Source organism: Pagrus pagrus (assembly GCF_965226575.1).
Source record: "Pagrus pagrus genome assembly, chromosome: 18".
Lineage (NCBI taxonomy): Eukaryota > Metazoa > Chordata > Actinopteri > Spariformes > Sparidae > Pagrus > Pagrus pagrus.
Window position 1 is genome coordinate 15,009,578 of NC_140202.1, and position 16,340 is coordinate 15,025,917.

The 16,340-nt window shown below is 41.3% G+C and overlaps 1 protein-coding gene across 3 annotated transcripts; it reads right to left on the reverse strand.

Annotated features, from left to right (window-relative positions):
• Nucleotides 1-48: 48 nt before the first annotated feature.
• Nucleotides 49-16,191, reverse strand: lrrc9 (leucine rich repeat containing 9). 3 transcript variants are annotated; one of them, XM_084380817.1, is made up of 33 exons: nt 16,104-16,191; nt 15,662-15,917; nt 15,288-15,506; nt 14,931-15,071; nt 14,730-14,793; nt 14,552-14,622; nt 13,678-13,860; nt 12,997-13,152; nt 12,674-12,867; nt 12,428-12,559; nt 12,163-12,342; nt 11,916-12,036; nt 11,450-11,585; nt 11,222-11,362; nt 11,011-11,135; nt 10,568-10,753; nt 10,367-10,486; nt 10,017-10,208; nt 9,803-9,928; nt 9,530-9,670; nt 9,232-9,409; nt 8,902-9,122; nt 8,690-8,812; nt 8,221-8,351; nt 8,004-8,112; nt 7,772-7,905; nt 7,162-7,298; nt 6,496-6,713; nt 5,611-5,679; nt 4,613-4,738; nt 2,709-2,892; nt 2,402-2,558; nt 49-1,996 (listed from the first exon to the last, which is right to left on the reverse strand). In XM_084380817.1, exons 2-33 carry the CDS (start codon nt 15,710-15,712, stop codon nt 1,963-1,965), a joined length of 4,500 nt encoding a protein of 1,499 aa, XP_084236943.1. In that variant the 5' UTR covers nt 15,713-15,917; nt 16,104-16,191; the 3' UTR covers nt 49-1,962. The 3 variants fall into 3 exon arrangements, with proteins under 3 accessions (XP_084236943.1, XP_084236944.1, XP_084236945.1); XM_084380818.1 differs by having other exon boundaries at nt 15,662-15,726; nt 15,836-16,191; XM_084380819.1 differs by having other exon boundaries at nt 11,916-12,033; nt 15,662-16,191.
• Between the last annotated feature and the right edge of the window lie 149 nt (nt 16,192-16,340).

The following is a 16,340-nucleotide window of genomic DNA, read 5'->3' on the forward strand; positions in this document are numbered from 1 at the left end:
CCGTCTCTCTTCCACCCTCTTCCTCCCTCCCGCCCGAGCCGGGCTCCATATCAGGCAGATGAAAACATAACCTGTCACATTCCATCCCATTAAACCAGCTATGAACCATGTGGTCTACTCACATGGAGGAGCGAAGAGAGGCAGGGAAAGAGACGGTGAGAGCAGTGCATCTGGGTTCACTCAGAACTGATGAATTATTCACAGTCTTTATGGTAATGTCATTTTAATGTTAAAAATACTGACAGATATGCAGAAAAGAAACATACTGCATGAAGTGGCATGCTCAACATAAGCTAACACCACATACAGATATACAACTGCATTAAAAACATTTGCACATCTAACATATCCATACTGCACATACTGTACACAAATATAAAATGTGTAATTATCCTTTGCAATATCTAATGCATTAGAGAGCTCTCACTGAGCCCCCAAATCTGTGCATTAGAGGTTTTTTTTTTTTAATGTGAGTCCATCAGATGCCATTTGATGTCAGGCAGAGAAAGGTAATGACAGTGCACTCACTTGCACAGTCATTAGCCCCGCTTAATGCTGGGAATTAACACAAATTAAGTGAAGTTAAGTACATGCATTAGAGGAGCTTGTTTGGGGAGAGCTTTTCACTTTTTCTGCCTAGAGCTGGCTGCTGCGTCGCATGTACGGCAAAGGCCACACAACACTGAATCATACACACACATAGCCGCATTCAGCTGATAAATTACTACCTACAGGGCAGGTGGTATATTCATTGAGGACTGATTGGCAGCAAGGGGGAGCTAATGGATCTCTAAGGACACCTAGTGGTCACATTAACATCACTGATTCAAATTGGTGGAAGAAAGAGTACGTAGTAGGCAAAAGTCAGAAGCTCAAGTCAACATAAAACATTTAACCACATGAGAGGTTGCTGCAGAAAACAATTGATTTCTTTCCCTGATTTATAACATTTATGCCAATGGTGACGGATGGGAATAAACATCCTATTTAATGGAGGCTTTCATCACAATTATCAGTTTAAAAGTCCCAGAATGAAAAGATTTTAGTCGCATATTATAGACTGTATCCTCCACATTTAAGGCTCAGACTGGTGTTTTTGTTAATTACAGGACTACTAGATTACAACACTAAATTGACAGGAAGACCAGCAGGATTATGATCTCATGTTCAGCAGAACTAACATCATAAATATCCAGTTACAACACACACACGAGATTTGCCTATTAGCCGAAACTGCGGTGGGCTTTATCGAAAAGAGGCTAACATGATGAAAATGACAATCTCCGAAATCCATTTGGACCCTGTTCAAGATTACATCTTTATCTGAGCGACTGCAGATTATTGTCCACAGAGAGGTGTGCTAAAGCTGGATTATCCACTTGTTGGGGATGCGTTTGACCCAATGGATGCAGCGTGCCACCCTCACACGCCCTTACATCTGTGGGTGTTTTTTCACTTGTTTGGGGCCAAGGATGGGATAGCAGTAGCAATGACACCAAAACCTCTCATCCTCAGATTACCACAGTTAGTGATCCACATATGTGGGTGGAAAATAAGGTCACAGTCATTATACATGCATTTGAAAAAGATGCATTGCAATAAACCTTCAACTAGCCTAATTTTCTTTAACCCTGACCATGTTTTAGTTTAAGCTATTTTCAAAAAGTGCAAAGGTGATGTTTTGATGTTTAGTATTTTATTTCTTTCATCACCCTCTAATAAAAGCAGAGGTACCTGAATTGTCCTATGTTCTGACTTTTTCCTCATTGACTGTACAAATGTAGGCAATGCTCATATACATTAAGGCACACTTACATAGAGAGAGAGCGAGCACCTTCATGAAATTATATCCTTAAACAATTTGATGTAAGACCAAACCACGGTCAAGGCTGTCCCATGTGTTCACCTCTGGATTGATCGCTGATTGACAAGTATCAGTGCATGCTTCACCTCTTCTGGCTGCTACATGGGCGGAGGTTTGCCACCATTTGGAAATCTGGAGTATAACAAGGATAAAACAGTCAAAGCGTATTATCTTTTACTGTGGGAAAAATTTAAAAAGGAAACAAATTTTAAACAATTTTATACATTTGAATATGTAACATTGCATCATGAAGCCAAAACATACAGTTCATAAACAGTATTACAATGGTAATTTTTAACGTTTTAAATTATTTATTTTTTAGTGGAAATAATCACTTTTGAGAGGAGAGAACATGGTTTCGAGTGCAGTGTTTCATTTTGCCAGAGACTTATGAAGTTTTGATAAAATGGTAACTTGAGCTTAAGTGAGCTATAGTTTCAGGCAACGTGATTAAACAATTGTGGAAAAACAGTAAATAGATCTCTCACATTTTAGAAAGCCATAATTATATATCTCTTGAATTCTATATTAACCAACCTGCTGTCTTGCTCCTGGATGGGATACGTGATGATGACTCTGTTCCCGTCCGGAAGAAGGCCTGTGGTTGTTGGGTTGTTTCCTGTCCTTCGAATGTGTCCATAGGTGATGCCAGTTTGGCCACTTCGAGCACCATTACTGTGCCTGTGCTTCTTGTCTGAATTGGTAATGAATACAAAGGTGTGGCTTAGATATACACACACACAGTTTTCTGATATATCATTATACTAAAACAGTGAATCCTTATTCCTGTATTAGAACTTGAACAACAGACTGTTTAAAATGATCTTCTAGATGAATCACTCACGCTTGTCAGTGTAATGAGATTGGGCCTCGTCCACATTACTTGGCAGGACATCGTGCCCATGCATTAAGTTCTGCAGTCCTGTACTTATTCCTCTTATTGGGGTATGTCGGGGCATGAGGGGTAGCAATCCAGGTAGGTTTATTTCAGTGGCAGCAAGAGAGGCTCCAGGGCACTGGGAGTATGGCTTTAAGAGAAATATTAAATAGCGAGCATAAGGACAAAGATGTAATACTCCAGGACAGGAATACGTTACGAGCAGATATTCAGATAATGTGTAAAAATGATCTCCTCAGGGCCTCCAGAGCCAACTCAATGTCTTTGGCATCACTGTATGCATCCTGTTTCTTTTTTCTCCATCTTCCTATACGTCTGCTCCACCTAAACGCTTGGCAGAGAATTGGTAATTAAATGGCTCGTTGTTCCACATATATGAGCATCCTATGTAGGGGAATAGTAATTACTACTCATCAATAACGTTCAAATTCAAACAGCAGTGGTCGCAGGCATAAACTGTGAGTGACAACTGAGATTGCAGTGATGAGAGTCAATAGGGGGAGGTCTGTTTGTGTTTTTAATGAGAAAACCCAGGATCCCTGCTCTGTCATTTCCACATCTACGATTAACAAGCAGAGGGGGTCGTGTTGACCTGGCTAATAGGGGGTAAATCCACTGGTGCATTATCGGCCGGGCACATTTCATCTAATCAGCAGGATGATGCCAGCAGGCTTAGGCTGCTTTTAATTCAGAGCTGCAGGAGAATTACTGCCCTGCTCTCTCATTACATGAACATAAAATCAGAAGGAGTTTGATCCCGGATTTTCTCTTTATGTTGGTGTAGTGTGGTTGTCATATTGTTTCTCCCAGTTGGACTACATCTTACATGATAGACCCATCATGAGCTTTTAACAAAAATAAGGTTTGAGTTCATTTTCAGTCAGTTTCAGGACGTAGAGTAAGACAGTGTGATAATATAAGATTCCTTCCCTGCAAACTAACATTATTCCTCATCCTACAAACTTGTTAAAGCATAAGTAAAATGTCATTATTTTTTATATGTAGCCAGGAGTTTAGAGAAACTGGGGTCAAAGTGTCCCCCAACACTCTCCTCAGCACAAATTTATGTTTCAACTTGGTGGTCTAATTTGTGTTCCCCCTCCACACAGCAGGAAAAAAAATTATTGAGGATAAATGCTTGAGCCTTAATCTTTATTTTTATTATTTGTTGTCCGTAAAGTAGTCAAATTTAAACACTATCGTGCCAAATATTAGAATCATCTTGTAAACTGCTGACCATATTTACGCTTTTTTTATTATTAAATTTTCCCACCAAAGTTGGGAATAAATATACCATACATGCCAAGATTAGCTTGTGAAAAAAGGCAGATTTGCTGTGGTGGGCAAATGGCCCACCCTAAAAGTTCCCACGCCCGTATAACCCTACAACACAGATAATGTAGAATAAATAGAAGGATTTGAAAGTAAAATTCTAATCAGACTGAAATTGCTGAAGTGGCTAGAAAGGGGAAGGTCTCGTACCAAGTGGAGTGAAATTTGCAGACGTGTTTCTTCTCGGGACTTATTTCATTCATTTTCAGTGGCAAACCGAGTGTAGCAGATAACACATCAGGCAGGGTCTACCTCTGCCTCGGGATTGGGTTGCAACGACACATATTCCACACAAAAACTGAGAAACACCCATCTATTTTGTATCACTAAAGAACAGGAGATTAATGGGAGAAATCACTGGAGAAAGGATTAAAAATAGGGGGGGTGTTGGCAGGTATGAAAAGGCGGGATATGACCTCCATGTCCTCCTCAGTAATAGCTACATGTACATGTGTATGTACATGTATATATGTGTGTGATGTGTGTGTCTGAGTATGCATGTTGTGTGCTGTTCTTACTGGTTGATCAGTACTATGGAGTTCAGCCCTGGTCCTTTCCTCCAGGGTAACCGTCACTCCATCCAGCACCTGCAGCTGAGACAGATGGAGCACCACTGCTGGTCTGTAGAGAGAATTTTTGGCCACCTGAAAGAAAAAAAGCATCATAAAAAGCCCAGTAATAAAAGCTTCAGTGAAGCCTGCCTTGCGACATCTGGGATAAATATGATGCTATGTGGGTCCCAATGTAGTTATCATGTTCCCAACAGCTAATCCAGTGACCTAGCTGACAGCAGCAGTTAGCCCAGCTGAGGGCACCCTCTGGCCCTACATATTCAGCCTGTCCAGTCAGAGAACTTGATGTTCCTGTTCCTCTAGGACACTGCTGCTGTGATAAAGTTGCGCGGGCATGCCAATGTATGTCCAATGGAGTAGAGAAGCGCGACTTTGGCGAGGGAACGTGGGTGAGGTAGCAATCTCATGCTGTCAACAGCAGGAGGTATTGTCTCTGGGGTGGCTGTTGGCCTCTACCCCCTGGCAGGATTAAACCCTCCGATGGGAAAAGAAGGGGGATGGGGTCAAGCAGTGTAGAGGCGACCACAGCTGAGCATGGCCCTGTGGACGACAAGGAGGCCCTGGGCTGCAGGCTCTGTTCAGGCCTGATCCATGAGCTCCAGATGGGTGATGTAACGGGGCCAATAGCGTCCTGCCATTTGGTCAACGGATTTGTCTCTGATGCCGGCCAGTTTGAGGCACAGCAGATGGCCCATCATGTAATCGCTTAATTTGGAACCATAGAGTTACACTGGGATAGTGATTCGGATTGTGCAAGTGAGAAATTGAGCCTGTGAGCATGCTTTTTGATCATTTGTGTGCGAGTGACAGAGTTCAAAGTGTCCAGTGACTGACGGCTAGTAGATTCAAATCAAAGCTCATAACAGCAAAACAAACCTGCATAATATTTGTCCCAGCTCCCATCACTTAATAGTATCTAATGCACAAACACTTATAATACTCACAGGATTGCCAACGATGGAGAGCTCCGTCAGTGAAGGAAGGACTTCTAGTTTGTCAAGCTCTGTGATGTCCTACAAAAAGACAAGAAAGAAATATTATCTTAAGTTCTTCTTCCTTCACTGACCCTTCATTTAACGTTTCTTTCCCACTGGTTGAAGCCTGCTGTGGGTTGATAATGGAGACATATGCAGCAGGGCTAAACTTTCATAATTTAGGTGTAGAGAGGATGGAAGCAGCTGATGAGAGAGATTACATGTGTGAGCTCTCATTAATCTCATGAGAGAGTTTGGGCACGCTACAGGGCGTGGGGGTGTTTTCTGTCATTCCCAGGTTTATGGCTGCACTTGGCTGTGATTCAAAGACGCCCCCACTGTGAGAACTGTTGCGCTAGGATGATTGCTGTATTTGGCGTCTTAATTGAATGCATGAAAACATTAAGGGAGTGAAGAGAGGCAGGAATTGGCAACAAAAGTGCAAATCACTCGCCCGGGGTGAGAAGGAGATGCAGATTGAGAAGCTGATTACACGTTGTCCTGATTGTTCACCTCTTTCTTCAAACACATGGCCGTGACCTTCAATCAAACTTGATTCTCCCTAATGCTACCCCTCGCATGCCGCAGCGGGGTGGCAGTGACTCATGATTACTATACTTAATGTTTTACTTTGCAAGTGCAGGAAAAAGTAATATGGCTGCCTGCTGAATGAAATACATTCTTAAACATCTGACACATTCAGCATATGATCCAATCAGTGTAATCAAAAAAAATGCACAAAAGCTGACTATGACCTTGGTGGTCACTTCAGGAAATCACTGTGGTGTGAGTCTTTTTGGCAGTTTCATTAAAACATCCAGCTATGAGGAGGCTGCTGTTGCCGGAGAAGAATACCTGCAGCTTGTTCTTGCCAAGAAAGAGCTTGCGGAGCTCAGTCAAAGGATCTAGATGGTTGAGCTCCCGGATCCGGTTCTCTGCTAGGTGCAGTTCTAGCAGGAGGCTCTGGGCTATGAAAGAGTTACTGGCCAGAGCTTTGATCCGGTTCCTGTCTAACACAAGCTCTCTGAGCTTTTGAAGCCCCTCCAGTCCTTCCACCTGGCTGATCTCATTACCTGGGGAAATAAGAGCTTATCAAAACAATAGAGAGATATCTGAAACAATAATGTAATATTTCTATAGATAAAATAACAGGGTGAATTGCACACCCTAAACAAAATAAAAGGCAGTGTTTTAAGGCAATATAAACATTTGTGGGGAATTTTTTGTTTGCCCCTGGTGTAAAAAGCACTGAAATTACAGAGACAGCTTTGAAAGGTTTCTAAGCAAAAAAGGAAGAAAGCCCAAGTAAGGTTTGCTTTGTGGGCCAAATCACCCTGACAAAGCAAAGCTCAATCAAAAGCCATCAAAAGCTGTTGAAAAGAAAGTCAGTCGTTCTTTTCTCCCACCTGGCCTGAGGTCTATGGGAGACTTTGCTCTCAGTGCTTGCCTTTTCACAGGCTCTATACACTGCACTTTTACCAGGCTTTGTGAGGGACGGGCGCTACGTCAAACCATACGTACCTTGAAGAAAGAGCGCTTTAAGATTGGTGAGCCTGCTGAGCTGCAGATTGGCCATATTGGAGATTCCATTGTGACTCAAATGCAGCACCTCCAGGCTGCCCATCAGTGGCTCCAGACTGCAAGTGGGCCCAGTTTCCCTTAAACACAGACACAGAATGACTGTTTGCAACCTCTGTTGTTAAATGAACATCTCTTTCTCTATCTCCCGCTGCCTCATTTAACTGGTCAGACATTGCAGGTGCCAGGCAAACAAAAGCATGCCCGTCCATAAAAGGAAAATGTGGTTTGATGATCACTTGGTGATCCCATGATATACTGACAATGTAGAAACTTAAAATATATAAACCAAGATTTCACTTTATCTTAGGGATAATATATGTAGAGAGAATTAATATTTACTCATTTTGAATGAAATAACATTATCTTCAAACTGTGTTTACATATGGATTTTATTAGGGTTAAATGGTGACGACTGTGACAAAAATGAATGAAATGATGTAACTGTCAAGAGACAGCTCGTACATTGGCTGGTCAGTGCTGCCCCCTAATGGTTACCGTCTACACATTCAGGTTGTAAAGAAATACATGAATTACTGACATAAGAAGTTACCCTTTGCCTTTGGGTGGGCCTTGTTGGCCGTAACCACTGGATTGAACTTTGTTGTACAGTATCTGTTTGTTTGTCAGATGATTCTTCTGTCTGGGCAGGATGGACTCAATGTGGTTGTAGTTTAGACACAGAGCCTGTAAAGGAAAGAAAAAAAAAAGAATTGGAAATAATTGATTTGTCCACAGTTCAGGTGCAGTTCAAGCCAGCGTGTTGATTTTTGTGTGATTTGTACTTTGATCTTAGGCAGGTAGATGATGCCGGAGAAAGAGGTGAGGTTGTTGTGGTCTAAGTTGACACTAAGCAGGTTACAGAAAAGGTCTGCCGGACACAGATCAACCGTCCTGTCGAGACAAAAACACTTTTAATTAGCCTAATTTTTCAGCACAGTAAATCACTGTAATCATGGTCATTTTTGTTGTTTTTATCTGTCTGCACAGCCAGGTTATTACCTAATGGAACAGGACTGCAGGGTGAGGTAGGTGATGTCTGTGTAGTTTGAGTGGCCCAGCTTCTCTGTTACCATGTCACTGGTTAGTCTTCCTCCATACATATCCTTTGCACTTTTAAACTCAGTTACCTCCTGGAGAAACAACAGAAAAGAGTTGGGACCAATTAGATCCAAAGTCAGTATCAGATGACTATAATGCGATTAATTCACTCATCGGATATCGGACTGATCCATGTATAGATTCCATTTTATGAGGTTTTTATGACTTATAAATATGTAATTATATCTGCAACTTATGATTATTTTCATCATCTATTAATCTGTTGGTTATTTTCTTGGTTAATCGGTTAGTTTTTTGGTCTATAAAATGTACCAGCAGATACAGATAAAAGTAAACACAAAACAATGGATATAATTATCATGACTACAATATTTGAGCGGTTCGACTGGTTGCTGGTGTCCGTACATACCACTGCAATCCCATCCAGAGCTTTTAGAGAGGGAAGATGGAAAACAACATAAATCCGATAGTTTTCCAGTTTTTCCAATAAAGGATTCCCATAAAGGTCCAGAATGATGAGATTTGTCAAACCCTAACAAGAAGAAAGAGAATATGAGCTCAGACAACACAATCAACATGGTGGGAAAATCTTAAACCTAGTGTTACTTCTCTCCCACTTGCCTTCAGATAGTAGATGTCTTGTGATGTAGAAATCTGGTTGTTGCCGATGTAGAGCTCAAGGAGGGCGCGAACTCTGTGGATGCCATGCAGGGAACTGATACGGTTGTTCTCCACAGACAGGAAGGACAGGTTGGGCAGCTGATCTAGGACTGAAGCATCCAGACTGGACAGTTGATTGCCATCTACGCTCAGTTTATTTAGGCAGTGAAGTTTTGGCAGGCCTAAAGAAACAGAGCAGACAAGGCAATACAGACAGAAATAATGACGGTTGTGATGGATCTTAATGCTTCAGTTTTCCAGCTTCATTGTAAAGTTGATGGTATGACTGACCACCGAGTGTGCTGATGTTGTTGTTGTTGAGGGAAAGCTCCTCCAGCTTGGAGCAGCTGTCAAGACCCTCCACTTTAGAAATGTCATTATCATTAAAGGAGGCCCAACGCAGGTTGACCAGCTTATTCAGATTGATCAGTTTGGGAATCCTCTGGCTGTCCAGATTCAGGGTGGTGATCTGGTCAAAAACAACAAAAGCATAAAAGGTTTTAAACATGTTTTACATTTTAAATTACAATTGCTGCAGCAGTTTTCCTAAACCTTACAAACGCATTTTTAGAAATCATTCATTGCTCACCTTTGCAGTCCATTCTATGTCCAGTTCTTGACTGAGGCCCCAGGATGCAGGACTGAGAAGACACAGGAGCTGGGCTGTTGACAGCTGGCTGAGACTGCGGGGACGCTCACTGTTGGTCCGTGAGTGAGCCAGAAGAGATGCCTGCGAGCAGAGTGTCAACAGGTCTGATTGAATTACAGAACATCCTGAAATATATAGGTAGATCCTTCAGGTGCGTCCTTCATTGCAGCATGTTCCTACTTATTACTCTATCTGTATGTGTAAGACCTTAACCTGGTTAATTTTGCTTCCAGCAGCCATCTGAACAGCCTCAGCAGCCTCCTCCTCTGCAACCATCTTATCGTCCAGGTGTGTGAGAGTAGTGAGACGGCCCATTATGGTCAATCTGACTGCTTTGAGCTGAAAAATAAAAATGGCTTCACTGTATGCCTCATCAATGTACTTTGCACAGCGTATTTTATTTGCTTTTATTGTTAGCATCACGTACTCTGTTCCAGGGGTTGTATCGAGTGTCAAGCTTCAGCAGAGCCGGTGTGTGTTTTCTCAGCACAGCCGTATCCTCTCTGGCCCTGGTCAACATGTTCCAGCACACGTCAAGCTGTTTGAGCTGTCCCAACGCCCTCAGCCCTTCCAGGGTCACTAAGTTGTTAAAGCTAGCATCCAAAAACTCAAGGTTGGGCTGCAATTCAAAAAGTTCAGACCATATATAGGATCTCTATTTTGCACGCTCAAATTGCATTCAATATTACAGAGGAAAGTTACTCTTAAAATGCTGCTTTAGTATGACAAACTATTTAGTTTCAGCTCAATGAGGATATTTTCTGTTGTCACTTTTACCATGTGAGAAATGTCATCCAGGCGTGTGAACTCATTGAAGCTGATGGTAAGATGCCGCAGAGCTGTGAGGCGGGAAATCTCCTTTATTTTGCTCAGACTGTTGCCATGAAGGTTCAACACCTGGACATTTGATATGATAAAGATAATTCATTGTGAGCAAATGAAATCAAGTGCAAATGAAGCAGACCATTGAGTACTTACAGTGATCTGACTGAGGACATTGGCTCTGGCCACATTAAGAAGAATTTTGTCATCCAAACTCAACAACATGGGCTGTGGTTTCAGCACAGGTTCCATGTTGAGGGCTTCCTTGTCAAGGATAATATCGTTGGAAGAGATATCATGTCTGCCTGTGCTGTGGCCCAGCAATGCAGGTTGTTCTCCATCCTATAACAACATGTAAAAAGGTTTAAGCTTTTGAATTGGCTCGGCACAAAATTATTGTCTTGTGGTAGAGGTGGCAGCGAGAGTGGAGACACAAAAATCAGAATGATGTTTTATCATCTGTGAGTTTTGATTGCGTCAGAGCTCAGCATGACAGAGGAATTGTTTTCACTACTGTGATTTTTGCTCAAATTACATCTTCAAGACACACCAATGGGAAATACAATTAAATATAATAGATAATAATAATAGATAATTACTCCAGTGATATATTCAAAATATATGATGTACTCCGGCAGGACAAGCTCATGTTCGAACACAAACCACTGTCTTCGTCTGGGACCGCACTCAGGGCCAGTGTGTGTTTTGGAGAAGCGAGGTCTCTCTGAATGAAAAACACAGAAAGGCAATGACATTGACAAAACAATGACTAAAAAATTATTTTTTCATGTGTTGTGACATATTACATACCTTCACTCACTGCAGTTCTGTATTTGGCGTCCACATTGCGATACACAGAGTAGAATCTGGGATAGCTGCTCCTATCTACCAGATCTTCCTCTCGACTAGGCATGCTGTGTCCCACGAACACTTTGGAAACAATGAGCTGACCTACAGGGAAAAACCTTATGCTATCAAGAGGAAAAAAACAGTGGCGACAGCTATCAGGACATAATACTATGAGCAAAACTAACTCACCATGCCTGAAGGGGATTGTATCTGCACTGTGCTCGGAGTCGTCTTGGCTGGCCTGGCGCAGTGCATGTTCAATTCTGGGCTGTTCGGTCACACTAAGGCTATTAGATAAAGGTATAGCACCCTCTATTTCCAAGGCCTGGATCAAAAGTCAACATAGTCGATGTCAGAATGTTTTGGATTTAATGTGAAAATAAGAAATGGCAGATTCTGTTCGGTTGCATAGCACAAAACTAGGTCCACAGTGTTTGACACTAATGGAACTTTTCCTTTATTCTACTATTCTGTGAATTATTCTTAATAAACAAACATAATATTTAGACATTTTTGCAAATGCTGTTCAGTACGTATGTTAACAGGTATATAGTGAACTGCCTCTTAATGCTCAGTCGAATAAACTCCCAGCGATGTGCTTTCGTGTTGTCGGGTGGTGCAATTGTAAAACTAACAATTGTAGCAGTATACACACCTTATATTGTTCTGCTGCTTTGAAGCCATCCTCTATAATGCGCAAAATTTCCTCCTTCTCATTATTTTTCTCAGGGTCAGCTATGTAGAACAAGTACTCCAGCCAACGCCTGTAATTCCTGCTTGAAAGGTTTACATTAGATTCAGACTGACAAAGGATGGTCGTGTTACAGTTACAATGATGACAATAGTGATGCTGATCTCAAAATGTGATTATAATCATTTTATCTAAATCTAGTTTAACTTACTGTGAAAAGGTAGCAGACTTTTCGCTGGTGAGAAGGGTGTGAAGTCTGTCCTCAAAGCGAAGTCTCAAAGCACTGTTGTGGATGCGGATGACTCGATTGATCTTAATCCCAGTGATATTGTGAACCTTAAAGTCTGACTGAGAGAAGCGGGACAGCAGGAGGTCGCAACAGGAAGTAAACCTGTTGGGTATGTAACATATGAACTGTGAGTTTTGTCCTCTGCAACTAAGAAATCCATGATGAATGTAACTGTGATTAAAATTACCAAGGGTCTGTCGGGCAGCCCTCTTCCAAACGAATATTTCCAACACTTTCTAGCTCCATCAGCAGAAACTGGACAGTATATTCCATCATGTTTGTGGCATGGCCTGAATCCTGCTCATACCAGGCTTCAATCCTGAAAGCATAAGGAAAAGAACATTATTTTTTCACACTGGGACTGTTTCATTGATGTAGTAACATGTAAGAAGCACTGTAAAATTATCCCTGTAAATTATTAAAATATACAGACTCATCCAGCCTCCTCGTCCATAGCACCAGTCTTTCCTTCAGCGCTTCGATCTTGTTGAGGATTTTGTGCTCCAAGGCAGGGTCACGACCGATGTCAGTGGTTGGGTCACCTTCAGCCAGGTGGGTTAATCCATCCTCTGACATGCAGGCAGACTTCTTACAACCAGCTGGCACCTTGGAGAACTCACGTTCAAGCTAGGTGTGCATCCAAATGAAAACAGCCCACTTCACTTTGTACAATAACAGCAAACTGCAGGTGGAGATTGAGATGACACAATAACTTGCTAAATTAATTCAAAAAAATGTCTCAAGGGTTGTACATACATTCTTGATGGCTTGAGTGATTGTTCTTATGCATTCTTCGGGTAGCTGTAGCATAGTTTTCTTCCTCTCCGTCAGTCTGAGTCGGGCCTCTGCCAGGTTCCTCTGAGCAGTGCGTACACGCATGTTGTAGTACATCATTTTCTTCATTACTGTGGACTAAAAGAGAAAAAGGCAAACAAAACACATGTATGCAAAATGTATCAAAAGCATTAAAACCTACAGAATCTAATTTTATGTTACTTAAAAAGCTTTCCAAAGATGTTAAATGTGTCCAGTTGAATTAAAGGGAAATGTGCATGTGATGCATAAGACATCATACGTTTTTAATTAAGGAAATGTATGAAGAAATTGTGTCTTGGATTTAAATATTTCACTCATTATTCATATGACTTGTAACATAACGCATTGAAACAATTAAATGTAGAAAAGATGTGTGAAGTTGTGAGCCTTAAAGGAACTTTAAGGGAAACATGATAAAAGAACATACCCCAGACATGTTTTTAAGACATGTATAAAACACTACATTGACAAATAATTTGTTTCTGATATAGTTTTCCCACACACAAAAAAAGTTCAGTTCAAGCAAATCATTAGCGATCGACATAATAAAAAAAGTATCCTCTCAAGAGTCAAACTCAGGTGAGCTCAGTTATTGTAACGCAGGGGTCCTGCTCTTAGTACCTCAGCTGCTTCCTTGACTTGCTTGCTCGAGACGTCATAGGTGTCGAGTCGCTGCAGGCCCGGCACGTGATAAAGCACGTGTGTGGCATAGTTACACAGCAGACACACTGGGTTTGGGGTAGACGTGGGGTCCTTTAGTGCTAGTTCTCGCAGATTGGGTAAGCGGGCAAGCAGGGTCAGTTCCTGTTACAACAACAGAATAGTTCATTAATATGGGTTCTCTTAATTCTAAGACTCAAGTTTTGCCATAAACACAATTTTTTCTCATGAATAGATTAAGCCCTTGCATATTTTTTCAAAGAGATATCACTGTCAACATTTTTTATTGCTCTGCCTAAATGATAGAACTGTCTGGGGTCTTTTTTTTATTCGTTAGGTTATTTTGGGCAAAACAGTTTTTAAATATGAAATGTCAAAAGGACAAAGGAGGATTGCAGGAACACGATCTGGGGTGTTAATCCAATCAAATTTAGAGCCACAAAACGTGTTTGTGTTGTCAGAATGACCTTGAACAAGACAATGACTCTGCATAAACACTCTGAATTGCATGTCAGCTGGAGTACATGTCTAAGATGTATAACTGACTAACGCAAGCTCACACATCAAACAACTCTTATTTAGTCGTTTATTCTTCTTTTTTCACATGGATGCAATAACAAATGTATATCATTGAAATCATGCTGCTCAATAACTCAATGAAGGTCTTGTGCTTTGTAGACTTGATTAAAAATCTGAATTGGCTGAGACCCCGACATTTCACAAAAAATCGTACATGCCTTCTCTTCAGACCAAGGATTTCTAATAAGATTAGAAAAAAGTGGGAAAACTTTTTAAACAAGGAATTTGAAAAGCATATTTCTGTTTTTAATCTTACCTTAAAGGAACTTATCTTGTTCCCTGACAGATTAAGATTCTGAAGGCTGGCATTAGGATCAAGGCTATGTCCTTAAAAGAAGTAAAACATTATTTTATTTTTTATTTTTTCAAACAGCTCACTGAATCTCACTGAATCAAACTTGGCAGAGAAAATACAGAGAATTCTAAAAACCCACCAATTTTTTCGATATTGTTGTCAGCGAGGTTTAGTTCCTTGAGATTTTGAAGCGTGTTCAAGCCCTTCAGAAACACACACACAAACACGTTATGACACCTGAACATGCTACTTTGACAAAACATGAGCCAAATCAACAGTAACTCATAGATAGATAGATAGATAGATAGATAGATAGATTCGCAAAAATGTATAGTCAAACCTGTATCTGAGTTATGCAGTTATTGTTGAGCCACAGGACTTCTAGGCTGATCTGCAACTCTAAATTATTTACTTCACAGATTTGATTATCATAGAGGAAGAGTTTCTCTAATTGCAGACAATTCTGTAGTCCAGATATTTCCTGCAAAATGAGAAGATGAGACTAATTATATGCATAAATATATGACATTTCACTCATACAGGATACTGTTTTGGTAAATCCATGTGATCCATGCATGGGAAATCTGTTGTGCAATCGCTCGCAATATAAATAAAAACCACTGTACTGATTCAAGACATTGCACATTATTAACAGTGCCAGTGTTGATTAAAAATCTCACCAGCATAACAGACTTACTGTCAGATGGCACTCGACTACCCAGAGCTCCTGAAGCAGAGGACAGCACTCAAGTGCTTCAATGTGTTTTATGTTCTGGCCCACGATGGTAAGCTGGCACAGCCTTGGGAAGAAGGAAAGCCCGACCATGCGAGGAAAACCAAAGAAGAACATCTCCAGGGAGGTGATGTTGCTTCCTTCTTGTGCAATTTTGTCATAGGACACTGCATTGGCCATGCACTGTTGAGGAAAGTATTCATGTGGCAAAATAGCTTATATTTAAATAGGCCTGAGAAAAATAATACAGCAGTGAAAACAATAAAGTTAATTAAAATGAAAAACAAGCTAAATACCATTTGTTATTAAAAGCAAATGAATGGGAATATTATACTCACTAGCTCTTTGACCACCTCCTCGTCCCCACGGTGCCTCTGCCTCTCACTCATAGTCTACTGGGACACTAAAGGACAAGTCGTGGCGGTTAGTATGGCAGACAGTTTAAAAGTATGGTAACTTAAAACTGAGGTTAGTGGGCAAACACGTTCACGTCGCCACGCATTCATGCTAACTTTGTTAGCTGTCTCCAAGCAGAAGCGTCTGGTTGTTAGGGAGCCGTGGTCATATGTTGAGCCACCACGAGAGGGCGCCACACTGCAAGATAATTTGTCACAAAGCCATAAAATTGTTGCTTTATTTTTATTTTTACTGCCACGCTACTGTTAAACACTGTGGGTGAAATTCTTGCTATTTTCAAACATCTTCAGTTTGCATCAATGACATGGCAGTTTCACTTTCTTTATTGTGCTCCTGCTCAGCCATGGGTCAAATTTCACTGACTTCTCTGTCTGTAGAGTCGCCGCAGCCTCTTTCACCTCGCCGAGCATCTTTTTCGCTGTCATTCGCTCCGTCAATGTCACACACACGACTTCATTTGTGAACCGTAACACGCCTTTCACATTTGACTCTGCCCCAAATAAAGTGCCAACCCTGAGCCTCGCGGACACCATGACGTCACCGTTGGAGCACTAAACTAAAACAATCAACCTCACTCCTCTCCTCTTGCGCCCCGACCGA